The sequence below is a fragment of the Macaca fascicularis genome, chromosome 20 (genome assembly GCF_037993035.2).
Source record: "Macaca fascicularis isolate 582-1 chromosome 20, T2T-MFA8v1.1".
NCBI classification, from domain to species: Eukaryota; Metazoa; Chordata; class Mammalia; order Primates; family Cercopithecidae; genus Macaca; species Macaca fascicularis.
Window position 1 is genome coordinate 20,670,154 of NC_088394.1, and position 27,513 is coordinate 20,697,666.

At 42.2% G+C, this 27,513-nt stretch overlaps 1 protein-coding gene across 1 annotated transcript; it reads left to right on the forward strand.

Moving 5' to 3' along the window:
- The first annotated feature begins 316 nt into the window (after nucleotides 1–316).
- On the forward strand, nucleotides 317–26,831 carry ANKS4B (ankyrin repeat and sterile alpha motif domain containing 4B). The gene is made up of 2 exons (XM_005591428.5): nucleotides 317–517; nucleotides 24,140–26,831. Exons 1-2 carry the CDS (start codon nucleotides 354–356, stop codon nucleotides 25,227–25,229), a joined length of 1,254 nt encoding a protein of 417 aa, XP_005591485.2. The 5' UTR covers nucleotides 317–353; the 3' UTR covers nucleotides 25,230–26,831.
- Nucleotides 26,832–27,513: the final 682 nt, after the last annotated feature.

Below are 27,513 nucleotides of genomic sequence, written 5' to 3' on the forward strand. Positions count from 1 at the left end.
GAACTACACTAGCTCTGCATTTTTTTAAGAAATAATTTCTTACATCCTGTGCCTAGATGGCCAATATTAACTCAAGAAACTAATGGGCATAGAAAAATTAAATGTGCCTCAAAACACTCAAGATGAATACAGCAGTCTTCAATAGTCAACGTCATGTCTATTTCAGAGAGAAAAGGTCCAAGTTCAGTGGCTTGAACCTTGTTGCCTTCCACGGAAGGAAGCAGTTGGAATGAGCTTTGCCCCTGGTGACACTCTTCCTTGTCACTAATTAACCAGCTCTATAGGAAGGTTGCTCCGCCAACACCCTTCTCTGCCTGGAGAGACATCTGGCCAAGTTCCGGTGAGCAGGAAAAATGTCTACTCGTTACCACCAAGCTGCTAGTGATAGTTACCTGGAACTTCTAAAAGAGGCTACCAAGCGAGATCTAAATCTTTCAGATGAAGATGGCATGACTCCCACTCTCTTGGCAGCCTACCATGGGAACCTGGAAGCCCTAGAGATAATCTGCAGTAGAGGGTAAGTTCAACCCGATGGTTTCCGTTGGAAACAGTGTTCACAGTAGGTTTTTGCAGATAGCAGCAAGAGTCAGGGATGTCAATACAAATACTTTATCCTCTTTCTAGATTGTCTAAATGATTGGATTTTTAGAGAAAGAGAGAAAACTATGCCTAGAGATGCTCTCTTTTCTCACTGAGGTCTGGCAATATGGGAGTGGCTCATCCCTTAGCCCCAATCAGAGGAGAGACTCTGAACTCTAAGGCATTATCTGCATGGGGAAGAGGGAAGATATTTTAATTCTATGCCTTTAAAAATGCTTTTCATGAAATTTAAACAGTTTTCTCTTTTAAAAGAGGCCATTATTTTACTTGGTTTTAAGTTGTCAACCTTGGTTGGAACAAATGAGTTTTTAGTTTTTTGTTTGTTTGTTTGTTTGTTTTTTTATCTATGCCATCAAAATCCCACAGTCTTTTATTAACTTTCAATCCCAGTGCAAGCTCATGATTTTTTTTATTTTTTATTTTTGACACAGGGTCTTGCTCTTTTGAGTGGAGTTGCTGGCTCTACAAGGAATCTTTAGCCTGTCTTAGCTCTATCACTTGTTTGGCTAGTGGATAGACACACACACACACACACACACACACACACACACACACCATCTCTTTGCCCAGATTTTAATGGAGGAGTCAGCCAACTCCTCTGCTTGTTCTGCCTGTTATCAGAGGGCTAGGTTGTGTTGGCAACCATAATGCAAGAGGGTAAAGAAAGAGAAAAGGGCAAGGTAAATAAAGGAGCCAGGTGAATCCAATTCAATATACCCATTTATTCAGTATCTGTTATGTGCCAGCTACTTATCTCTTAAGAGATATTTTGCTAGCCACTGGGCACACTGTGATCAACAAGACGGCCACAATCCCTGTCGTAGTGATCAGATTTGAGAGAGGAAGACAAGGCATCTATGATGTGTGTGTGTGTGTGTGTGTGTGTGTGTGTGTGTGCGCGTGCGTGTGTTTGCTTTGAGACAGGGTCTCACTCTGTCACCCAGGCTGGAGTACAGTGTCGAGATCATAGCTGACTGCAGCCTTGAGCCCCAGGCTTAAGTGATCCTCCCACCTGAGCCTCCCAAGTAGCTGGGACTAGAGGTGTGCGCCACCATGCCCTGCAATTTTTGTATTTTTTGTAGTGATGGGGTTTTGCCATGTTGCGCAGGATGGTCTTCAACTTATGAGCTCAAGTGATCTGACAGCCTCGGGCTCCCAAAGTGCTGGGATTATAGATGTGAGCCACTGTGCTTGGTTCATCTATGATATTTGTTACAAAAGAGGAAACAGAGGGTACTAAACAGGCATTTACCTCAATCTCAGGGGTGAGGGAAGGCTTCCCTAAGGGGAAAGCATTTAAGCTGGGATTAGGAAAATGAGAACAAGTTGGCCAGGTGAAAGAGTGTTTTCCCTAAGATGGAAAACTGTGTCCTGAGAACTAGAGAAGCTGAGTATGGCTGGACATGGCTCGAGTAGGAGTGGGGTCAGGGCAAGTGTGAGAGATAAGACCAGATCACAAACAGCCTTGTCAACTCTGGTAAGGACTTTATCCTAAGGGCCCAGGAAGCCATGTCTTAGGTTTATGCAGGGAAGCTTCCAGAGTAGATTTATGTTTACAAAACTCACTGAGGTAGATGGATAACAGTCGGAGAGAATGTTTGGGGATGTTTTAATGGTTGAGATGAGTTGGACTAGGGTAGTGACATTGGGAATGGGAAGATATAGTTGGATTTGAGTGGCAGTTTGGATGTAGAATCAATAATGATTGACTGGACGTGGGCAGATAAAGAAAAAGGAGGGTTAAGGTCCCAGGTTTTGGATGTTGACACCCTTTATTAAAGTAGGGAACATTTAGGAAGAGTCAGAAGAACCCAGGATTGGGAGAGTTCTCGAGTTGAAGATTGAATGAGGAAGTGAGTGAAGCAGATCTTCCCCATCTCTCTTGTCTGATTAAAACTTTCTTTTCTCAGACACATCGATCCCCATCAGCCAGCCTTCTCCAGTCATCTCATCTCTTCTATGCAGCCTAGGGTTCCCCAGCTTTCTCCATCTACAGAAAGGCTACCTCCTTCCACAAACTGCAAGATGTCAGTTACTTTAAAATCAATGTGTTAGCCTATTCTTGCATTGCTATAAGGAAATGCCTGGGCCTGCGTAATTTATAAAGAAAAGAGGTTTCACCGGCTCATAGTTCTGCGGGCTGCACAGGAAGCATAGGAGCTTCTGCTTTTGGGGAGCCTTCAGGAAGCTTCCAATCATGGCAGAAGGAAAAGACATCTCACATGGCAGAAGCAAGAGCAAGAGAGCAAGGGGAGAGGTCCTAGAAACCAGATCTAATGAGAACTCACTATCATGAGGACAGTACTAAGGGGGATGGTGCTAAACCATTCATGATCCAGTCGCCTCCCACCAGTCCCTACCTCCAACATTGTGGATTACAGTTTGATTTGAGATTTGTTCCCCATGAAATCTCACAGATCCAAACTGTGTCAGCCACTGAGTTTGTCCTCCTAGAAGAGGGTGTGGGGTTCTTCTCAGTCAGGAGAGAGCTCTTGTTCCATTTGAGGACCATTTTGAATAGTAATGCTTAGGTATTCTCTCTCTCTCACCTGTGAAAGCTTGAAATATTCTCTTACAATAACTGTTCTGCTGGTCTTTATTTATTTTTTATTTTTAATAGAGACAGGGTCTTGCTTTGTTGCCCAGGGTGGTCTCGAACTCCTGAGCTCAAATAATCCTCCTGCCTCAGCCTCCCAAAGTGTTGAGATTACAGATGTGAACCACAGCACTCAGCTTGGTTCTGCTAGTCTTTAATTACAAAAGTAACATGAGCTGAACCCAGAAAATTAAACCTTACATATGCACACAAAACATGAAGACAAAATGTCCTATAATGCCATGCTACTAAGATGTATATAGTTCTCTCTATATATAATATAGTGTGTATAAATACATTTTAATATTCTTCTATAAATTTCAGGGACTTTGTAGGACTCTAATCAGCAAATACATTTCTTAGCCAACCCCTCTCCTGGACACACAGTTTGTTTTCCCTAGTTTGAAAAGTGCTGTGATGACTATCCTTGTACATAAATCTTTGCTGACATTGTCTTTTTTGTGTGTTTTTTTGTTTTTTGTTTTTTTTTTTCTTTTTTTTTGAGATGGAGTCTCTCTGTCGCTAAGGCTGGAGTGCAGTAGCATGATCCTGGCTCATTGCAACCTCCACCTCTCGGGTTCGAGCAATTTTCCTGCCTCAGCCTCCCAAGTAGCTGGGACTACAGGCATGCACCACCACGCCCAGCTAATTTTGTATTTTTAGTAGGGACAGGGTTTCACCATGTTGGCCAGGCTAGTCTTGAACTCCTGACCTCAGGTGATCTGCCTGCCTCGGCCTCCCAAAGTGCTGGGATTACAGGCGTCAGCTACCAGGCCCGGCCATATTTTCTTGAGAATAAATTCTCCAAAGTGAAATTTCTGAATCAATTTGCATTTGTGTTTGTCCATTTGTACTGCTATAACAAAATACCTTAGATTAGGAAATTTATAAAAACCAGAAATTTATTTCTTACCATTCTGGCAGCAGGGACATCCAAGATCAAAGCACCAGGAGGACTGGTGCCTGGTGAGAGCCCTGTCTACACTTCCAAGATGGTACCTTGTTGTCGCACCCTCTGGCTGTGTCCTCACATGGAGGAAGGGAAGGAAGGGGCAAAAAAAGAGGCAAATTCCCTGTGTCAAGCCCTTTTATAAGGGTGCCTGACCCCATTCATGAGGGCAGAGTCCTCATGACTCAATCATCTCCTAAAGGCCACACTGCTTAACGCTGTTACGTTGACGATTAAGTTTCAGCATGAATTCTGGAGGGGACACAAACATTCAAACCATAGCAGCATATGTGCAATTTAAAGACTGTGTGTGTGTATAAATGGACATGTTGTCCTTCAGAAAGTGAGTATCCATTTTGGCCAACATGATAGATCCAAAATGATGTATCAGGCTAGGTGTGGTGGCTCACTCCTGTAATCCCAGCACTTTGGGAGGCCAAGGCGGGCGGATCACTTGAGGCCAGGAGTTCGAGGCCAGCCTGGCCAACATGGCGAAACCCTATCTCTACTAAAAAGACAAAATTAGCGTGGTGTGGTGGTGCACGCCTATAATCCCAGCTACTCAGGAGGCTGAGGCACAAATTGCTCCTGAATCCCTTGAACCCAGGTGGCGGAGGTTGCAGTGAGCTGAGATCAGGCCACTGCACTCCAGTCTGGGCAACAGAGTGAGACTCTGTCTCAAAAAACAAAACAAAGAGAAAATGATATATCAGTGTGGCTTTAATGTTCTTTTCTTTGGTTACTGACGAGGTTGAAAATTCTTTTTATGCTTAAAAAGAATTGGCCATTGGAATGCCACTTTTGTGAACTGTGTATTTATGACCTTATTCCACTTTTATATTGGGGTTTTCAACATTTCTCCTTGTTTGATAAAAATGCTTTTGAAAGTTAACAATATCAACTCTTGTCATATAGGTTACAACTACTTTACAATACACAGTTTACATTTTTGACAACAGATTTTTAAATATAAATGTAAACAAATATATATATTTATATATAAGTCTATCAGTCTTTGTGATTCTAACTTTGAGGTCATGACTCAATATTGACTGATCCTTTAGTGCCATTTTTAGTTTCATTTGTTATTTTAAATACTTTATAGAATTTAAGATCTGAATTATGATCTAACTCTGCATTCTCCAAGTGGCTACTCATTTGTTCCAACACAATTAGTTGTTATAGTCTCTCTCTTTCTCCACTAAATTGACATGGTAACATCATTTCTTTCAATGTAATATCAATATCCAGCCCCCCGTTTGCTTATGTTAATATTTATTAAACACTGGCTATGGGTGCAAATATTCTTCTAACCTTGCTTTTCCTAGTCCTTCCTTCTCAACTCCTGTCTTGGATCTAGTAGATCTCAGATTTGTTTTCTTGCCCTCAAAAGCATCTCAGATCTGCTCTGTTAAGTAGACCTGACGTAGGCTAAAAAAAAGAAAAAAAAGTCTTGTGAGGTCCCTTTTTGACCATAGCTAATCCTGGGAACCAGTGTGAGGCCAAATTTCCAATTAGATTTAAGGAAGTTGAAAAGGGAAGAAAATTACCATCTCACATCAGTCAGAATGGCTATTACAACATCAAAAAATAACAGATGCTGGTCAGGTTGAGGAGAAAAGTGAACACTCATACACTGTTGGTGGGAGTGTAAATTAGTTCAACCATTGTGGAAAGCAGTGTGACAATTCCTCCAAGAGCTAAAAGCAGAACTACCATTCGAGCCAGCAATCTCATTACTGGGTATATACCCAAAGGAATATAAATCCTTCCACTATAAAGACACATGCCTTGATCACGCCTGTAATCCCAGCACTTTGGGAGGCCAAGGAGGGAGGGTCATTTGAGGTTAGGAGACCAGCCTGATCAACATGATGAAACCTCATCTCTACTAAAATAAAAATACAAAAAATTAACTGGGTGTGGTGGCGCATGCCTGTAATTCCAGCGCCTCAGGAGGCTGAGACACAAAAATTGCTTGAACACACAAGGAGGAGGTTGCAGTGAGCCAAGATCGCGCCACTGCACTCCAGCCTTGGGAACAGCAAGACTCCATCTCAAAAAACAAACAAACTGACAAACGTGCACGTGAGTGTTCATTGCAGCACTATCACAATTGCAAAGACATGGAATCAGTCTAAATGTCCATCAATGACAGATTGGATAAAGAAAATGTGGTACATATACAACATGGAATAGCATGCAGTCGAAAAAGAATGAGATCACATCTTTCGTGGGAACATGGATGGAACATGGATGGAGATGGAGGCCATTATTCTTAGCAAGCTAACGCAGGAACAGAAAACCAAATACCACATATTCTCACTGATAATTGGGAGCTAAATGATGAGAACACGTTGGCTTAGTGCCTCAGTGACAAAATAATCTACAACAAACACTCGTGACAAGAGTTTACCGATATAACAAACCTGCACATGTACTTCTGAACCTAAAATTTAAAAAAAAGAAAATTAAAAATTGAATTTAGAAGCTAATCAGCTATTGAAGTCCATTCCAGTCTGATGATTTAAGAGTTTATCTGTCATTACCTGATAAACAATGAATCCTATAGCAACCATTTATATAAAAACTCTGGCTTTGTTAGAAAACTATTTTCCTTTCTTTCTTTTTATAATTTAAAGATGGAAAGCCATCATTAACATGTATTTTCCTGCACTAGGAAGCATAGTGGCCCAATTACAAAAAAAAAAAAAAAATCATTTTACCTTTAAAGTGTATGAAATTTCTTGGTTTTATTTATTATTATTATTATTATTTTTGGGACGGAGTCTTGCTTTGCCACCCAGGCTGGAGTGCAGTGGCGCGATCTCGGCTCACTGCAAGCTCCATCTCCCAGGTTCACTCCATTCTCTTGCCTCAGCCTCCCGAGTAGCTGGGACTACAGGCGCCCACCACCATGCCAGGATAATTTTTTTGTTTTTAGTAGAGACAGGGTTTCACCATGTTAGCCAGGATGGTCTTGATCTCCTGACCTTGTGATCCACCCGCGTCAGCCTCCCAGAGTGCTGGGATTACAGGCATGAGCCACCGCGCCCGGCTGGTTTTATTTTTACTTTTTAAAATGGAAACTAGACTTTTCCCCCTTGCGAATTCCTTTTTTTTTTTTTTTTTTTTGAGATGGAGTATCGCTTTTGTCGCCCATCCTGGAGTGCAATGGTGGGATCTTGGCTCAGGGCAACCTCCGCCACCTGGGTTCAAGTGATTCTCCTGCCTCAGCCTCTGGAATAACTGAGACTACAGGTGCCCACCACCACACCCGTCTAATTTTTGTATTTTTAGTAGAGACAAGGTTTCACCATGCCGACCAGGCTGGTCTGATTCTTAAAGAAATACGTACTTATTGTAACATTTCACATCATATTGAATAGAATTGATAAAGTAAAAATTACACCAGTTCCCACAGTCATCAACATTGGGTATATATGGATATATATCCTTTCAGACTTTTTCCTCTGAGTACATGCAAACACATGTACATTCTCTCCCTTAAAAAGACAATCATATAAACTATACTGAAACCTTCTAATTATTTAACAATATATCACGGACCATTTGCACTTAAAAGTTGAGATCCATGCCACTATTTTTATTTTTTAAAATAATTTCAACTTTTTTTTTTTGAGAGACAGAGTCTTGTTCTGTCGCCCAGGCTGGAGTGCAGTGGCACAATCTTGGCTTACTGCAGCCTCCACCTCCCGGGTTTGAGTGATTCTCCTGCCTCAGCTTCCCAAGTAGCTGAAACTACAGGTGTGTGCCACCATGCCCAGCTAATTTTTGTATTTTTTAGTAGAGACAGGGTTTCACTATATGTTGGCTAGGCTGGTCTCAAACTCCTGACTTCAGGCGATCCACCTGCCTCGGCCTCCCAAAGTGTTGAGATTACAGGTGTGAGCCACCGTGCCAGGCCAATTTCAACTTTTAGATTTAGAGGGTACATGTGCAGGTTTGCTATGTGGGTACACTGCAGGATGCTGGTGTTTGGGGTATGATTGATCTCATCACCCAGATAGTGAGCATGGTACCAAATAGTTTTTCAACTGTTGCCCTCCTCTCATAGTCCCCCATGTCTGTTGTTGCCATCTTTATGTCTGTGAGTACCCAATGTTTAGCTCTCACTCATAAGTAAGAATATGCGGTATTGGGTTTTCTGTTCCTGTGTTAATTTGCTAGGGATAGGATAATGTATGCCACTATTTTAATGACTTCATGGTATTCTGTTTTATGGTTTTTGTTAGTTTGTTTTTGAGATGGATTCTCACTCTGTCATCCAGGCTGGAGCACAGTGGTGTGATCTCAGTTCACTGCACCCTCAGCCTCGCAGGTTCAAGCAATTCTCCTGCCTGTCTCCAGAGTAGCTGGTATTACAGGCGCACGCCACCACCCCCAGCTAATTTTTGTAGTTTTAGTAGAGACGAGGTTTCACCATGTTGGCCAGGCTGATCTCAAACTCCTGACCTCGAGTGATCAACCCACTTTGGCCTCCCAAAGTGCTAGGATTACAGGTGTGAGCTACTGTGCCTGGCCAGTTTCATTATTTTTATTAGTTAACAAAAATTATATATATTTATGGTGTACAACATGATTTTTAAAAATATGTATACATTATGGAATTATATCTAGCTAATTAATATATGTGTTACCTTCTATACTTTTTGTGATGAGAACATTAAAATCTACTTGGTAGGCAATTTTCAAATATACAGTGTATTCTTATTAACTATAGCCACTGAGCTGAATGGCTTATCATGATGACTCATGCCTGTAATCCCAGCACTTTGGGAGGTTGAGGCGGGAGGATTGCTTGAGGCCAGGAGTTCGAGACTAGCCTGGGCAACATAGCAAGACCCCATCTCTATAAAAAATAAATAGATTAACTAATTAAAAAACTATAGTCATCATGTGTTACAATAGATGTCTTTTACTTATTCCTCCTGTCTCACTGAAATTTGTATCCTTTGACCAATATCTCCCCAGTCTGCCTCTCCTAGTTATCACCGTTCTACTTTCTGCTTCTAGGATACTTTTTCTTTTAGACAGAGACTCACTCTGTCACCAGGCTGGAGTGCAGTGGCGTGATCTCAGCTCACTGCAACCTCCACCTCCTGTATTCAAGCAATTCTCCTGCCTCAGCCCTCCCAAGTAGCTGGGACTACGGGCGCCCGCCACCACGTCCAGCTAATTTTTATGTTTTTAGTAGAGACAGGGTTTCACCATGTTGGCCAGGATAGTCTCAATCTTTTGACCTCGTGATCTGCCCACCTCAGCCTTCCAAAGTGCTGGGATTACAGGCATAAGCCACCGCACCCGGCCTCTAGGAGACTTTTTTAGATTCCACATATAAGTGAGATCATGTGGTATTCATTTTTCTGTGCCTGTCTTATTTCACTTAACACACTGCCCTCCAGGCTCATCCATGTTGTTGAAAATGACAGGATTTCTTTGTTTCTTAAGACTGGATAGTATTCCATTGTGTGGAGCGACCGTGTTTTCTTTATCCATTCTTCCACTGATGGACACAGGTTGATGCCATAATATATTTAATCAGTTGACTATTCATGATGCTTAATTTGAATCCAGTCTTTTTCCTGTTATAAGTAAGGTTGGGAGGAACATTCTTGCTCATTCATCTTTACACAAAGGTCTTCTATTTCCTTAGGACAAATTCCTAAAGGTAGAATTATAGATTCAAAAGAGCGCCTCATTTTAAAGACGTTTTGTGTATACTGTGCCAGGAAATTTGAACCACTTTCTGCTTCTTCCAGCAGTAATTCTTTCCCCATACTCCTGCCAAAAGCAAGTATTCCTATTCTTTTTAATCGTTGCCTATCTGATTGGCAAAGGGCAGAGTATTGTTTCAATTTGCATTTCTTTGATTATTAGTGAGTCCAAATATTTCTTCTTATGCAGAAAAACATTTTTGAAAGAATCGTTTTTTTCTGAGAACTTCACAAAAAAACAACTTCAGGAGGAGAAATTGGAATGGAACAGATGATCAGAGTAATTTAAGCAAATTGCCTACTTAGTGACAATAGTGCTAAGCCAGCTTTAAAAATTATTGCCCAAATGCACTGATCTACCAAAAATCAAGGGATAAATGGGTTATTTTAAATCTCTTCAGTAAGTTTCTCTTTTGGGGAAAAGGGGAATAGAAAAAAATCACACTAGATTGAGCTTAGCCCAAGAAAACCATAGAGCATCAATGTTGAACTCAGATGATCAAATGAGAGAGACCAGTTTGCCACCCAGGCAGTTATATGCAATGGTTCTATCAAGAAATGTGAACAATGACAAGTAAGGAATTTAAAAGGACTCCATGCAACTTGTCTGTAGCAAATATTTTCATTTAAATTGTACATTAATTCAGAAATGTGTCTGTAAATAGAAGTTTTGCAAGATTTTTGTTGTTGTTGTTTTGTTTTTGAGACAGTCTCGCCCTGTCGCCCAGGCTGGAGTGCAGTGGCGTGATCTCGGCTCACTGCAAGCTCCGCTTCCCAGGTTCACACCATTCTCCTGCCTCAGCCTGTCGAGTAGCTGGGACCACAGGCACACGCCACCAGTCCTGGCTAATTTTTTTGTATTTTCAGTAGAGACGGAGTTTCACCGTGTTAGCGAGGATGGTCTCAATCTCCTGACCTCGTGATCTGCCCACCTCAGCCTCCCAAAGTGCTAGGTTTACAGGCATGAGCCACCGCGCCCGGCTGAAGTTTTGCGAGTTTTAATAGCTTAAAGCCACTAGGAAAACCCATGAGTTGTCTTACTGACAGTTTCATCTGTAAATCTGGAATTTTACATTTGAAATTTTCTCAAAAGAAGACCCACCTTTGGGGTCATCTCAGGTTTACTGTTCTTCCTTCTGTCTTGAAAGCATCATTCTTAAGATTCAGTGAAATGGGTGCAGCCGTAAGAAAAAAAAAAGACAATGAGATCATGTCCTTTGCAGGGACTTAGATGAAACCGGAAGCCATCATTCTCAGCAAACTAACACAGGAACGGAAAACCAAAGACCGCATGTTCCAACTCATAAATGGGAGTTAAACAATGAGAACACATGGACACAGGGAGGGGAACATCACACACTGGGGCCTGTTGGGGGGTGGGGGGCAAGGGGAGGGAGAGCATTAGGATAAATACCTAAGGCATGAAGGGCTGAAAACCTAGATGATGGGTTGATGGGTGCAGCAAACCACCATGGCACATGTATATCTATGTAACAGACCTGCACGTTCTGCACATGTATCCTAGAACTTAAAGCAAAATAAAGATTCAGTGAAATGGGAAAATTCCACCACTCTATGGTCTTAAGCATATACATTTAGCCCAGACATCTTAGTGCCCTTCTGCATCTCTCCTGCAGCTCACTCCTCCCAATAATTTTGTTTTCAACTTATCCAATCCAAGGATAACTTCAGGCAAATTTAATCAGTATGTTTCTGTTTCTGTTTATAGTAACGTCTTGGGTGTTTTACAATCCCTCTTTGATGTCTAGGATACTTCAGGAGTCTTTTGCATCTAGTGTTTATTTAAAATAAAAAGTGAAACCACGTGTTTAGCGGGGAGGCACAGCGGTCCCTTAAGATGCAGGTCTGTGCCAAGGTTGAAGGATCTCCTTTCATCCCAAACAATTAAATCAGGCTGACTGACCAGAGCCTTCTGGAAACTGGCTTCCCAGCAAAACTGTGTTACTTAATATTTGCTTTCCTTAGATTTGATTTCATTTTCTTTCCTTTTCCACTCTTCTCCCTTACCCCCAACTCCACGCACTCTGGTCACGCTGATCTATACTCCTGGTTCTCCAAATATGCCTTGTAATATCAGCCATCTGTGCCTGTGCTCACACTGTTCTCTCTGCTCAGAAGGAGGTTACCAGTTGCCAGCTTATGGGCTGGAGCTGGTCCACAAATGTGTTTTATTTGGACTTTACTATATTTTTCTTTTAAATTGGAGCCAACACTTAAAAATCACAGAATTTCTCATGAAATTCTGGATTTGTGGCTTCATTTGAAAAACGGGAGCTCTGGCAATATTGTTTCTGCTTTTATTCAAGGGAGCTGAGCTGTGGTTGTCCTTTCTAGGTGGAGTATGCTTTTAACTGTGACTTCGTTGAAAGAACAAACTTGGCCCCATTCAGTCACTTCCATGACTTGCTTGGCCTCTTTGGGTTGAGTTTGAGACTTCCGCTGGGACATGTGGGTGACCCAAAGGAGAAAGAGAAACAGGTTTTGCCCTTTGGGGCACATTATCCAATTAAGGAGACAAGACATAAATATTTGTCAAATTAAAACTATAAGTGATTGATTGATTGATTTTTATTTTTATTTTTTTTGAGATGGAGTCTCGCTTTGTCACCCAGGCTGGAGTACAGTGGTGCAATCTCAGCTCACTGCAAGCTCCACCTCTCAGGTTCTTCTGCCTCAGTGTCCCGAGTAGCTGGGACTACAGGTGTGCACCACCATGCCTGGCTAAGTTTTGTATTTTTAGTAGAGATGGGGTTTCACCATGTTGAATAGGCTGGTCTCGAACTCCTGGCATCAAGTGATCCACCAGCCTTGGCCTCCCAAAGTGCTGGGATTACAGGTGTGAGCCACCTCACCTGGCCTATAAGTGATTTTTAAAAACCCACAAGAGTTATTGTGCTGCGGGAATTTACTAGTTGAATACAAGGAAAAATAAATACATGTAATTAAGGATTATGAGTTTGGGGGCAAGGGGAAGGATAATAAGTAATGTTTATTCAATATTTACTATGTGCCAAGCAGTTTTCTGTTGCTTTATGTAGATTAACTTATTTCATTCACATAACTCTATGAATAGGTAACAGTATTATCTTCAATTTACAGATGAGTGTTAGGAATGTTTGCTTTTTGGTGTTGTAAAGAAATAGTATTTGAGCATAAATTTAATTCTTTTAGTAAGGCTATTTTTATTTTTTGTAGAAAGGGTTTATTTGTTAGTAGTTTTGTTATAAGAGTATAGTGAACAAAGGAGACAGGGTTATTCATAACTTCACATGTTTACTTTATTGTTGTGTTTGGTTTTTATTGGCTGGAATGGGACTTTACATTTTGTATTTGTCTTGATAGGTTAGTAACTTAGAACTTTTTAAAAGAGGCAAAGGTAGAGGAGAACAAAGGAAGGAGGGGGTAACTTGTGGAATGTTGAGAAAGGTAAAAATACTTTTAAATAAGGAAGAGGAACAGGTTATGACTTAATGTTTGTTTGGACTAGTATAAATATGTTAGGGTAAATATTTAGGCTAAATTGTGGGAGTTAAGAGTATAAAGTATATTGATTTTTTTATCATGGCTAGTCGATATTTAAGAATGTTAGTGCAGGTTTTTGAATACATTTTGTTTTTTAAGAGAAGTTATTATTTATTTTTAATTAGATGGGGAGGAAAGTTTTTGAAGATGAACCTTTATTTTACTTTTTACATGAGGAAACCAAGTCCTAGAAAAATTAAGCTTGAGGCCATGCAGCTGGAAAAGCCCAGTTGTGTTAATCTAGGATGCATTGTGTTGGAAACAATCTGACTTGGAGACCAGCCTGATCCAAAGCATGCCGCCTGTTACCCTTGGGCAAATCAATTAAGCTCTTTGAGTTTTATTTTATTCCTGCGATAATGATTCTTGCCTGCGTTCTCTTAAGAGGGAGATTGTGATGGTTGAAGGCACAGAAGGTGAAAGTGCTTCTTTGTAACTAACACACACCAAAGAGCCAGGAATTCCCATGGAGCAATTACAAATCTGATTTATCAAATTATTGGATTCTGGTTGGATCACATTAACCTGTAGCAGAACAAGCTGCAGATAAAACTCCTCAGACACCGAGTTAAAGAAGGAAGAGGCTTATTTGGCCGGGAGCATCAGCAGGACTCCTGTTTCAAGAGCCAAGCTCCCCGAGTGAGCAATTCCTGTCCCTTTTAAGGGCTCACAACTCTAAGAGGGTGTGTGTGAGAGGGTCGTGATCGATTGAGCAAGCAGGGGATACGTGACTGGGGGCTGTATGTACTGGTAATCAGAACGAAACAGAATGGGACAGGGATTTTTACAGTGCTCTTCCATACAACATCTGGAATCTATCGATAACATAACCGGTTAGGTCAGGGGTCAATCTTTAACTACCAGGCCCAGGGTGCGGCACTGGGCTGTCTGCTTGTGGATTTCATTTCTGCTTTCAGTTTTTACTTCTTTCTTTGGAGGCAGAAATTGGGCATAAGACAATATGAGGGGTGGTATCCTCCTTTATTCTCCCACCTCTTTGAGACTCTCACTCATTTTATTAGTGGGAGCGCTGACCTTCATTTTCACTACCTATGTCTTTTTGCATGACAGATCGATAGTGATTTAGGTAGTACACTTGTGCTGAAGCATTCTGGTGAACTAGAGTAGCGATGAAACCTTTTACTATTTGAATGAGTACAAGTAGTAAATAAGGGATCAGTAAGCAGGTTCCTATTACTACTATAATTTTTATTGTAAGAGTTTTAAATCCTCATAGTGTTGGGAACCATTTTCAAACATGGCCTCAGGGTCAAATCCGTGCCACACTTGTACAGGCACATGTGCCAGTTTCGTCATGTCTTTATGTCTTTGACTACTTGCTCCGATCATCTATGTGCAGGCAGCAATTGGTAACGTTAAATTTTCTACAGACTTCTCTTTCAGCTGCTAGCAAGGAGTCGAGAGTCATTCTATTTTGATAGCATTTCTCATCTGAGTTTCTTGCCGGGCCAGAACAGTCAAGGTTTTACCAGTTTTATTAATGACGATCTCCAAGACAGCTTGCAACCATATGATTCAGTTGAGCATGTAAATGGGGGTCCGGTATCCCCACGAGCCGTCTTGTGCCCAAGTGGCAGGCCCATAGTATTGTATACTTTTTTCAGGAGGCCATTTATCATCTTTTTAATTATCTATGGCTATGCTTTGCTTTTCGCGGGAAGCATAGTCAGGGAAGCCCAGGAATTTGCCTGTTTTTATGGGCAGTAGGAAGAAAGATGGTTTAATAGTGCCAATAACACAACTACTTGTCTGCTGGACAGGCAGCTTAGCATAGGCTCTATGTCCACAGTATAGCCCAGTGGGGACCGTCCAGTCCCAATGGGATTCTGGGTGGGCCTAAATGGTCTGCAACTTTGGAAATTTACTGAATAGATTTTTCTCTGTGTGGTTTGAACTCCACCATATAGTCTTCCTACAGGAAAGGTGAAGTCCTTCTCCACTCTTGCTATACAGTATTGTCTAATGATTGAGGCTTTTAGGACCTAGAAGTGATCAGGGTGATTCTTTTGGGCCAGAAATTCATCAGGAACTGTGTCTGTAGGTACCAATTCTCAGGCTTCCTATGGCCATTGATCTCCTATTACAGTTCCTCCACATACATAACATGAAGTGACATTGAGAGACTGGGCTACATGCTCAGCTAATTGCAAAAACAAATATCTTGTTTTTCCTGGAATTTCTGGTACTGGCACATTTAGTTTATCACAGAAGGTTTGAAATATAGGCTCAGGAGAGCGTTTATAAACTTTTTCTCAAACCACGATATTTACTTGAAGATCCAGTCCAGCCCCATCAATTTTTAGGGTTACACGTTCTCCTTTTTTCTAGCGAGGATTAAGGGGGTTGGTTATTACTAGTTCTAAGGGGTTACACTGACCACTGGTACAGGAAGGGCCACTTTTCCCTTGCTGAAGGTGGAGAGGATTTTTTTCATTTTTTAAATCTAAGTAGCCTAAATGACATAAAACCAGTATCTACATTTATTTTTACACAGTCCTAATTCATGATAAATGTACTTATTTTCTGCCATGTGGCCTGTTTCCTAATTAAGAGAACCACATCCTATTTTTAACTTATTGTTATTAACGACAGAATAGGCATCAAATTTTAAGGTGACTCGTTTGGGCACTTTTTTTTTTTTTTTTGGCTAACACTTTACTCATATCGTTTATGAGCCCCTACCAGTCTTCAGTCCCTAATCTTATTTTAAAAACTGTGGTCATGGGAGGCTCAGATGGGTCATAACACACACTAGGTTGGTCATTTCTTGGGTTACATACCTTGTATAGAGTAACATACAAACAAGTTCTTTTTAGAGTTCCAGTACACTTACAATAACCGTAAAATAATAGGACCATAGCAACCTTTTGTCCTACCTCACTGACTTGATGTATACACTGGGAACAGCCCTCAGTCTGAGGAAGGTCAGCTGAAGACCTTACTGTACAAATGCAGAATTTAAGGAAAATGAGTCCCGCGATGAACTTCCTTATGCTTCTGCCATACATGGACCAGTCAGTCAGCTTCCGGGTGTGACTGGAGCAGGGCTTGTCGTCTTCTTCAGAGTCACTTTGCAAGGGGTGGTGAAGCTGCTCCCATCCATGTACTGCTGTCTACAGATGTTTAAGGAGGTCTCGGAGGTCGGGCCTGCTAGAATAAACTGAGTCCAATATCTCTAAACAGTTTTGTTCAACTGGGCTCTCTGATACTGGGAGTAAGGTGGTGGGGTTTAGGGTGTTGCAAACTTCAATGGTTATGCGGGGATTTTCACAGAGCAAGCTTTGGTATCTAAGTAGTCTAGCATTCGTTAGCTAATGATGTCCTTTGGTATTTATTAAAGTCACCACGGCATGGGAGGACTTTATGTTTAGGTTTTGCCTAAGAGTTAGCTCTCTGCTTCTTGTGCTACCAGTGCTGTTGCTGCCAGGGCCTTTAGACATGGGGGCCAGCCTTTGGAAACCCTGTCTAGTTGTTTTGAGAGATAGGCCACTGGCCTTGGCCAGGGCCCTGCAGTCTGGGTTAAAACTCCAACTGCCATTTTTCTCTCTTTCTGACACATAGGGTGTAAAGGGTTTTGTCAGGTCAGGTAGCCCCAGGGCTGGGGCCAACATGAGTTTTTCTTTTAACTCATGAAAAGCTTGTTGCTATTGGTTGTAATAGATGTAGTTTATCTAATCCACATTTTTATTAACTGTCACCCACTAAAATATTGTCTTAAATCCTGTAGCTATTTTATTTCAAGCTTTAAATTGATCTGGTATTCCTTGCGGGCCTCCAATTGCATCTAAATAGATGTGAGAGTTGAAAGACCCATAAGGGGCTTTGCTCACTTTACGATGTCTTATTTTTTCTCTCTCTGATTGATGAAATCTCAGGGTGAAAGGGATAGCCAAATGGACTAAAGCACAAATGCCACTCCAGTTATTTGGCAGAGTGCCCAGTAAAGGTCCACCATGATACCACCACACATCCGCTCAGGGATGAACAAGGGCTAATTGATAAGCTCTTGAAAATTCTTAAGCTCATTGCATCCTTTCAGGTCTCTAAGCAATACTAAGCTTCTCCCTGTTGTGAGAGACTCGAAACAAACTTAGTGTTGGGAGACGGAAGCTGGATGGCCCTCGGGGCCTGAACCACAGGGTGCTGGACTTTGGGATATGCCGGACTTGACATGACTTATTATTCCAGGCTGTAGAATCCTGGAAAAGAGCTACCATGCAGCCTATGCCTGGTCGACTGTAGGACCACCTCAGTGGAAGGGGGACAATCTGGGCCTCTGGCCTGCCATGTGCACAAACATAACAATTGCTTTTGTTTAACATGCAGATGGAATATTTGATCCATTTTAACCAGGCATTTGCATCTTGGTATCCTGTCTTAATTGCTGAAGTTTGTTTTAAGTCTTTAACTTCTATGATCTTCTAGTAAAGTGAATGTATGATTTTAGGAAATTACAAAAACCGGTTGGGGCAGTCCATCCTTGCTCTTTAGTGGTCCACAGAACATTGGACCAACCATGGCATGAAAGCTCTACATCAGGGGACAAGACTCCTGGTTGGCACTGGGATCTTTATCAAAATCTCCCCAGATTAAATGGTCCTAGTTTAGTAATGCCCAGTCAGGAGGGACAGAAGTACTTTTCTGAAGTAGAAAGCTGTCTTTGACTTGGCAAGTCTCCACAGAGTATAACAAGGCAAGCATTAAATTCAGTAGTTGGAGGGGAAATTGACTTGGTTATGTTAATAACTAGATGGTCAGCAAGAGAAAGAGGAAAGAAGAAAGAGTAATAGAGATGAAAAGACTTAAATTTTTCTTAGCTTTAGTTTGGTAGGGTTTTCCTCTGGGACTATGGCCCATGACTCTGGAGGGGGTGGTGCTTTCTTGACTCGGGTGTGATGAGTCCATCCTTTTTTGCTGTACGAACAGCAGTCTTGGTGGTTAGCAGCACAAGGTAGGGTCCTTCCCAGGCTGGCTCGAGTTTTTCTTCTTTCCACCTTTTCATGAGAATGTGATCTTCAGGCTGGTGCTGGTTTACTGCAAATTCTAGGGGTGCTACATGTGCTAAAAGACTTTTAGTTTTGAGGGAAAGGAAAGTGGAAGATAAACCAAGTATATAATTTCTAAGAAACTGACCTTTTGTTTTAAATGTGGGGACCTTGGCAGTGGACTTTATAGTCCTTAGTGCCTTTTTACTGAGAAATTTCCTTTAGCATCTCTTTTTATTAGTTTTTAGACTAAAGAAAGCTAAACACCATTTTATATTTAATAATGCTTTTTGTATGATTTTTATACCAGATAAACTAAATTTCACCTTTATATTAGTGTATCATTAATGTTAAACTTAATTTTAATAAAAACTTGTAGACATATTTATCTAATTTTTAATCTTTGACCATAAGGTAAGATTTTATAGACTCTTTTTAACCTTTTATAATTTTTGCTAAAGAGCTGGTTGGTACTTTAAGAAAAACCTGTTATGCTTTTATTTTAATGTCCAGAAAAACTGGATGATACCTCTTTAACGTTAGCTGATGTGTTTACACACAGAATTTACACACAATTAACGTTTTAAAACTTGCTTAAAACTTTATAACAAAATATACATATTTTTAACCTTTTAATGTAGGTAAAAATCCACATTCTTATGCCTACTTATAATCCTTTTACCAACGGTATACTTTACTTTCCTTATACACCTTGCACATAAACTGTCTCCTCAATAGTTTTAACATTTAGGAGGGCTAATTACTTTTAAATTATACAACATTTCTTGCATGAATTCTTTTTTTAACACATTTTTTATAACGTTTTTCTTTCACGACTTTTACAGGCAATTTTTTGACATGCCTTAACTTTCTGACTTATTACAAACATTTCTTTCTTTAAACAACCAGTTAATTTATTTCAGGACAAGAATTTACCATATAACACTCTTTTTATATAAATTCCGCCCCTCTTCCCCCCCACTTTTTTTTAAATCTGTGGACTAGACTAAGGCACAAGAATAGAAGTTACTATAATACATGTTACACTATTAACTTTTAGCAAACTTTACTTTTCTTGAAAACCTTGTAAGTTTGGGATTTTAATTATCCTTTGCTATTAATAAGACCTTGTATTGTCTAAATTAACTTAGAATTGGTATAGATGGCTTTTTTTTTCCTTAGCTACTTGTATACCTCTTTCTCACTTTTTTTCTCTCTTTGACTTTGTCTGTCTCTGACTTTCCTTTTGCCTCTGTCTCTTCCTCTCTCTGCCTTTCTCTTTCTTTTTTTCTCTCTCTCTCTCCTTGACTCCCTGTTTGTCTGTCTCATCCTGTCTCTTTCTCTCTTTGCCTCTTTTCCTCTCTTTCTCTTTCTTTGCCTCTGGCAGCTGCTTATGCTGCTGTTCTCTCAACCACTGTGTGTTGGGGGTGGGGAGTGTAAAACCAGCTGTAACCAAGTGGCTGTGTATGGGAGCTGGTCTGGGTGCCCTGGCTTACAGGTTGCCTTGTGCCATACCTTTGAAACAAGGGACCTGTCCAGGCTTCCTGCTAATGGCCAACCAACTCTAATGCTGGCCAGTCTTACACAAAGTTTTAAGTTTTCCTGGTGTCATAGTACTCCATAGTCTCCCTTAAATCCTTTTTTGAAAATTTTCAACATAGTTCCTAGCAGAGTGGGCTTATTTGTGCCTGGTCCATGCTTCTTTGAGACAAAACACCACGCTGACACCACATGCACACCACAAAACAAAGAATGGGTAAAAAGGGCACACACACACTTTTGCAGTTTACACCAAACCAAAATCAAAATTAAAATCAGAGTGTCTAGAAATCCAAGCCAGGTCAAAACCAAAACCAAAGTATCAAGCAATCCAAGGCAAGTCAAAAACAAAAACCAAAGTGCCGGTACGGGCACACCGTGGGTGATCAGGCCACGCTTCCACTCAAATGGAGTAGGCAAGTTCCCAAGACCAATCCTGTCAAGCAATTCAAACCAAGTCAAAACCAAAACCAAAGTGCCGATAAAGGCATGCTGTGAGTGATCAGGCCACGCTTCCACTCAAATGGAGTAGGCAAGTTCCCAAGACTGGTCCTGTCAAGCAATTCAAACCAGGTCAAAACCAAAACCAAAACCAAAGTGCCGATAAAGGCACGCCATGGGTGATCAGGCCATGTTTCCACTCAAACAGAGTGGGAAAGTTCCAAAGACTAGTCTTACCAAGTTTTAGATGTCCAGACTCCAAGTGCCTGTTCCTTCCCAGTGTTCAGCCTCTGCATTGACCCTCCACCGGGGCCTGCCACACACTGCTCTGGCGAGGCATCCCACCGGGGCAAATGCCTGCCAGGGAGCACTCTCAGGATCCGCGTCACTCAGGCTGGTCAGAGTCCCCCGCAGGGATGTTCCACAGGGCAGGCTTAAGCCGCCTAAGGAGCTGCCTCAACTATCCACCAATCACCTCGCTTCCTGGTCAGGGAACCAAGAAATGTAGCAGGACAAGCTGCAGACAAAACTCCTCAGACACGGAGTTAAAGAAGGAAGAGGTTTATTCAGCCGGGGGCATTGGCAGGACTCCTGTCTCAAGAGCCGAGCTCCCCGAGTGAGCAATTCCTGTCCATTTTAAGGGTTCACAACACTAAGGCAGTGCATGTAAGGGCATTGTGATTGATTGAGCAAACAGGGGGTATGTGACTGGGGGCTGCATGCACCGGTAATTAGATTGGAACAAAACAGGATAGGGATTTTCACAGTGCTTTTCTATACAATGTCTGTAATCTATGGATAGCATAACTGATTAGGTCAGGGATTGATCTTTAACTACCAGGCCCAGGGTGTGGCGCCGGGCTGTCTGCCTGTGGATTTCATTTCTGACTTTTAGTTTTCACATGTTCTTTCTTTGGAGGCAGAAGTTGGGCATAAGACAATATGAGGGGTGGTCTCCTCCCTTAAACCGGTGAAGTCCTTTTCAATCTTTAGTGAGCCTATGAATCACCTGCAGATCTTGCTAAAGTGTAGATTCTGATTCAATAAGTCTGGTTGGGAGTCTTCTGTACTTTTTTTGGGGGGTGCGGGGGTGGAGAGAGAGTCTCACTCTGTCGCCCAGGCCAGAGTGCAGTGGTGTGATCTTGGCTCACTGCAACCTCCGCCTCCTGGGTTTAAGCAATTTTCTGCCTCAGCCTCCTGAGTAACTGGGATTATAGGTGCATGCCACCATGCCCAGCTAATTTTTGTATTTTTAATAGAGACAGGGTTTCACAATGTTGGCCAGGCTGATCTTGAACTCCTGACCTCGTGATCCACCCGCCTCGACCTCCCAAAGTGCTGGGATTTCAGGCGTGAGAGTCTTCTGAACTTCTAACAAACTCACAGGTGATGCTTCTGGTCTGGAGACCAAACTTTGAGCAGCCAGGAACTAGTAGAAGGGTCATGGCGCACTAACAGGTCATTTTCAAGGGTGCAGATCTTCTCTTCTGTTTCTGCCCTCTGCCTCCCGGGAATGTTAAGAGGACTTCTCAGACTCACTGTCCTCTTTCCATGGGGCCAGGCTGGCCAGAGTTTAGTGAGATCCTGATTTTGGAGTCTAGACTAGGGCAAAGGAAGGACCCCTTAGTATATGTATTAGGGTTCTCAGCAGTGGTGCATGGCTCTGGACATCATTAAAAAAAAGTTACTCGACTTTTCATCTGTTCCTGTTTGTCACTCAAGTCCTCGTAGGAGAGGACGGTTTGCTGCCTTGAGCAGGATTCCAATAGGTTTTCATTCATTCCGCAAATACTGGAGCACCTACTGTGTCCCTGTTCTGTGCCAGGCATTGGGTTTCTGGCCTTAATACCATCTAATAGTATCTTCAAGTCCTCCTTAAACTTTTGTAGAATGACACACTTATATGAACCTATAGTCATATGGAAGTAAGTGGAGAAATAAATAGAGATGTAATGCCCTTTTAATGAATAATGTTTATAACAGGGACTGTTTGCTACCTCCCCAACATCCATTTCTTTCTTCTTTTCTGCTGATGGGGACTGAGTTTGGTTCAGTTATTTATTTCTCCACATGTGACTCAATTCGGGAGGGTAGCAGTAGCATGCTGGAACCAGCTTGTTGGCAGTTATTTCTAAATTTTAGAAAGTTTGGCAGTTAAACATAGCCATTCTTTTTTACTTTTTATTATTTTTATTTAAAAAAATATTTAATGGAGACAGGTCTTGCTGTGTTTCCCGAGCTGGTCTTGAATGCCCAGCCTCAAGCAAATCTCCCACCTCATCCTCCCAGTGCTGGGATTACAGGCATGAGCCACTGAGCCTAGCCTTTTTTTTTTTTTTTTAAGACAGGGTATTGCTGTGTTGCCCAGGCTGTAGTACAGTGGTTCAATCATAGGTTACTATAAGCCTGAGCTTCTGAGAACATAGCCATTCTTAAAAATAAAATTACAGGCTGGGTGTGGTGGCTCACAGTTGTACTCCCAGTACTTTGGCAGGCTGAGGCGGGTGGATCACCTGAGATCAGGATTTAAGACCAGCCTGACCAACATGGTGAAACCCGTCTCTACTAAAAATACAAAAATTAGCTGGGTGCAGTGGCGGGTGCCTGTAGTCCCAGCTACTCGGGAAGCTGAGGCAGGAGAATTGCTTGAACCTGGGAGGCAGTGAGCCAAGATCGCACCACTGTACCCCAGCCTGGGCAACAGAGCAAGACTTCGTCTCAAAAAAAAAAAAAAAGTTTAACCTTTAATTTAACAAATTATATTAACAAGGTTACACAAAAGTCTCACTTTCTACTTATTTTAATACCTTTCACTCTTACCTATCTCTTAAGGTAATTCATGTCCATTATATCTACCTGGTGGAAATGGTTGATAATGGTATGCTACTGTGGATCTCTTCCAAACTCTGTGTCTAGTGATGTCACATTGGTAGCTTGAAATCTGCCATGGTGGATGTATTTACACCACAGAAATTGGCACATGCTACAAATTAGGATTTTGATTTTATTATTTTCTTGAGGAGCCATTGAACAATCCTATGCCTAGTTTCAGGGCAAAATCCAATTGATCTAAGTTAAACACAGTACTATGTTTCACATCTCTTAGGCATGTGACCCAGTGCTGGCCAATGAGACAAGAAAGTTGTTTGGCTGGCGAATTTCTTAGAAAGTTTTTCTTGCTTCTAAAAAGGAGACACAGCCGGGTGTGGTGGCTTACACCTGTGATCCCAACACTTTGGGACGCCAAGGTGAGCAGATGGCTTGAGTCCAGGAGTTTGCAACTAACCTGGCAACATGGTGAAACCCTGTCTCTACAAAAAATTAGCCAGGTGTGATGGTACATGCCTGTAGTCTCAGCTATTCGGGAGGCTGAGTGGGGAGAATAAACTGAGCCTGGGAGGTCAAGGCTGCCAATAAGCTGTGATCACACCACTCCACTCCAGCCTGGGAGATAGAGTGAGAACCTGTCTCAAAACAAAACAAAAGAAACAAACAAAAAGGAGACACAGGTTAGAGATGGACTCTGTTTCTGGCCATGTGGTTTTAAGATGGGACGGTTCTAAGATAGCTGGACTTGCAGCCAGTATCTTACAACAATGTCAAGTCAGGATGAACATGTTTGCATTAACATGCCTTTTGTTCTTTATTTTTGTTTTGAATTGTTGGAGCCCAATTCAGAAAAAAATGCCCAACATGTTTATTTATTTTTTTGTATTTTCTCTTCTAGAGGGGACCCTGATAGGTGTGACATCTGGGGAAACACTCCTCTACATTTTGCAGCCTCCAATGGCCATGCCCACTGCGTCTCATTCCTGGTCAACTTTGGTGCCAACATCTTTGCCCTGGATAATGACTTACAGACTCCGCTGGATGCTGCTGCCAGCAGGGAGCAGAATGAATGTGTTGCTCTCCTGGACAAGGCTGCCACTGCGCAGAACATCATGAACCCCAAGAAGGTCACCAGGCTGAAGGAGCAGGCTCAGAAGAATGCCAGGAGGCAGATCAAAGAGTGTGAGAGGCTCCAGGAGAAGCACCAAAATAAGATGGCCCGCACCTACAGCAAGGAGGAGTCTGGGACTGTCTCTTCTTCCAAGGGTACCTTCTCCAGGTCATTCCCTTCAAATGCTTCTGCTCCTGGCACATTCGGGTCACTATCTAAGGGCATTAAAGATACTTTCAAGATCAAGTTCAAAAAGAACAACGATACAGCAGAACAGGTGGGGAAGGAAGGCAGAAGTGGGCAGAGGAACGTGATGGAAGTGTTCAGAGAGGAAGAGGAAGACTCATTCTCAGGGGACTTCAAAGAGAAGCTCCAGTTGTCAGCAGAGGAGGACAGCAGTGTGCGCCATGAATCCATTCTCAATCGTCCAGGTCTAGGAAGTATTGTTTTTAGAAGGAACAGGATATTGAGTCCTGAAGACATCTCAGATAGCAAGAGGGAGTTGGGTTTTAAACTGCCCAGTGAATTGTTTCAAACACAAGGAACATCAGAGACTGATGAGGGTATAGCTGATGAAGAGGAAGAGGAAAACAGCCTCAAAGATGATCTACCATGGGGTGAGGATGAAGTGGAGTGGGAGGAAGATGTGGTCGATGCCACGCCCCTGGAAGTGTTCTTGCTGTCTCAGCACCTGGAAGAATTCCTGCCTATCTTTAAGAGAGAGCAGATTGATCTAGAAGCTCTGCTGCTCTGCTCTGATGAGGACCTTCAGAGCATACAAATGCAGCTGGGTCCCAGGAAGAAAGTTCTGAATGCTATAAACAGGAGGAAGCAGGTGCTACAACAGCCTGGGCAGCTGGTCGACACCAGCCTGTGATGGAGGGTTTTGGCCTGGAGCATTGGGGTGATGCTGTGGTCTGCTGGCAGCACTCCAGGCAGCACCCCCTCTTTACCCAATGCCAGATCACTGGGAATGGATTCTAGGGCATTGGAGATGCCTACTTGAGAGAGAGGCCCAAACTTTACTCTGGGAGGCCCATCCAAATAAATCTCCATGAGAAACTTGAGGAGACTTCATAACAAGAAAATGGCATTTCTCTTCAGTTATCTTATATATGTGTGTGTGTGTGTGTGTGTGTGTGTGTGTGTGTGTGTGTGTATTTTTTTTTTTTTTTGGAGATGAGGGTCTCACTCTCTTACCCAGGCTGGGTTGCAGTGGTATGATCATAGTCCACTGTATTCTCAACCTCCTGGGCTCAAGTGATCTCCTCCCACCTCAGCCTTTCAAGTAGCTGGGACTACAGGTGCACACACCCACACCTGGCTTATTTTGTATGTTTCAGTAGAGGTGGGGTCTTACCACGTTGCCCAGCCTGGTCTCAAACTCCTGACCTCAAGCAGTCCTCCCACCTCAGCCTCCTAAAGCATTGGGATTGCAGGTGTGAACCACTGTACCCAGCCTATCTTTTTGATACTTTTGAATAAAGAAAGGGTCATATGCGTGACAGGAAAATGAAAGAAACTTCCTTTACTTTTCTATCTCTGGATTTAAAATTATAATCTCATGTCATTATCCTGCTGCTTGCTTTCTGATCCATATAACCTGGGAATTCTAATTCTTTTTCTCTCCTGAGCTCTATGACTTTGCCTGGTGGTAGAGACTAAAGTTCTTTCCTGGCCTGAGGCTTGATGCCCAACTTAAATGCATCTAACCCTTTAACAAATGTGTACATGTTTACAAGTAATGGAAATGCATCTATAATACTCCTGCCTGAGAATAGAGACAGAGTGGCAGTGGGGAGAGTGAAGAAAGAAATAGAATACAGATGGTACTTGTTGTTGACTGACTTGTGTCAAATTCATATGTTGGCACTCTAACCCCTAATGTGACTGTATTTGGAAATAAGGCCTTTAAAGAAGTGATTAAGGTTAAATGAAGTCATAAGAATGGGACCCTAATCCTATAGGACTAGCCTCCTTTTTTCCTTTTTTTTTTTTTTTTTGAGATGGAGCCTTGCTCTGTCACCCATGCTGGAGTACAGTGGCATGATCTCAGCTCACTACAACCTCTGCCTCCCAGGTTCAAGCAATTTTCATGCCTTAGCCTCCTGAGTAGCTGGGATTACAGGTATGTACCACCACGCCTGGCTAATTTTTTGTATTTTTAGTAGAGACAGGGTTTCACCATGTTGGCCAGGCTGGTCTTGAACTCCTGACCTCGGGTGATCCACCTGCCTTGGCCTCTCAGAGCGCTGGGATTACAGGCGTGAGCCACGGCATCCAGCCTAGGACTGGTGTCCTAAGAAGAGGAAGAGACACGTAGGTAGAAGGGACACAGTGAGGCCACGTGAGAATGCAGTGAGAAGGCAGCCGTCTGCAAGCTGAGGAGAGGGGCCTCAGGAGAAACTAACCCTGCCAACACCTTGATCTTGGACTTCCAGCCTCCAAAGGTGTGAAAAAATAAACTTCTGTTGATAAACTTCTGTTGTTGAAGCCACCCAGTCTGTGGCATTTTGTTACGGCATTCCTAGCAGAATAATACAGTCCTAAGTAAGAGGGGTTGGGGAGGAGACCAAGAAAAACACAGAAAAAAAGTCTGGCCAACTGCAACTGATGAGTTTTTTAAAGGTAAACACCTACTGAAACTTAAGGAAAAAAAAAAAAAAAAACTAAGTTCTTTGGAGGGAAGATTTGATCGTAAAAGGAAATTTCACATTTTCATACTTATTATGTACACATGGTTTATTTACTGTTGTCTGTCACCATTGCTGCATATCCGAATACCTGTAGGTTCCATGATAGAAACTGACAACACTTGGCTCACTCCTGTAATTCCAGCACTTTGGGAGGCCCAGGCAGGCAGATCACTTGAGGTCAGGAGTTCAAGACCAGCCTGGCCAAAATGGCGGAAACCTATCTCTACTAAAAATACAAAAATTAGCCGGGCCTGGTGGCATGTGTCTGTAATCCCAGCTACTCCAGAGGCTGAGGCAAGAGAATCGCTTGAACCCAAGAGGTGGAGGTTGCAGTGAGTTGAGATCACACCACTGCACTCCAGCCTGGGCGACAAGAGTGAGACTCCATCTCAAAAAAAAAAAAAAAAAAAAAAAAAAGGAAAAGAAGAAAGAAACGAACAACACTGCTGCTGACATTTTTTCAGT

Bases quoted from the DNA above. Each gene is read 5' to 3' on its own strand.
- ANKS4B (XM_005591428.5), top strand. From the start codon at position 354: ATGTCTACTCGTTACCACCAAGCTGCTAGTGATAGTTACCTGGAACTT. The intron at 518-24,139 runs GTAAGTTCAACC...TTTCTCTTCTAG, and splicing joins GAGATAATCTGCAGTAGAGG to AGGGGACCCTGATAGGTGTG.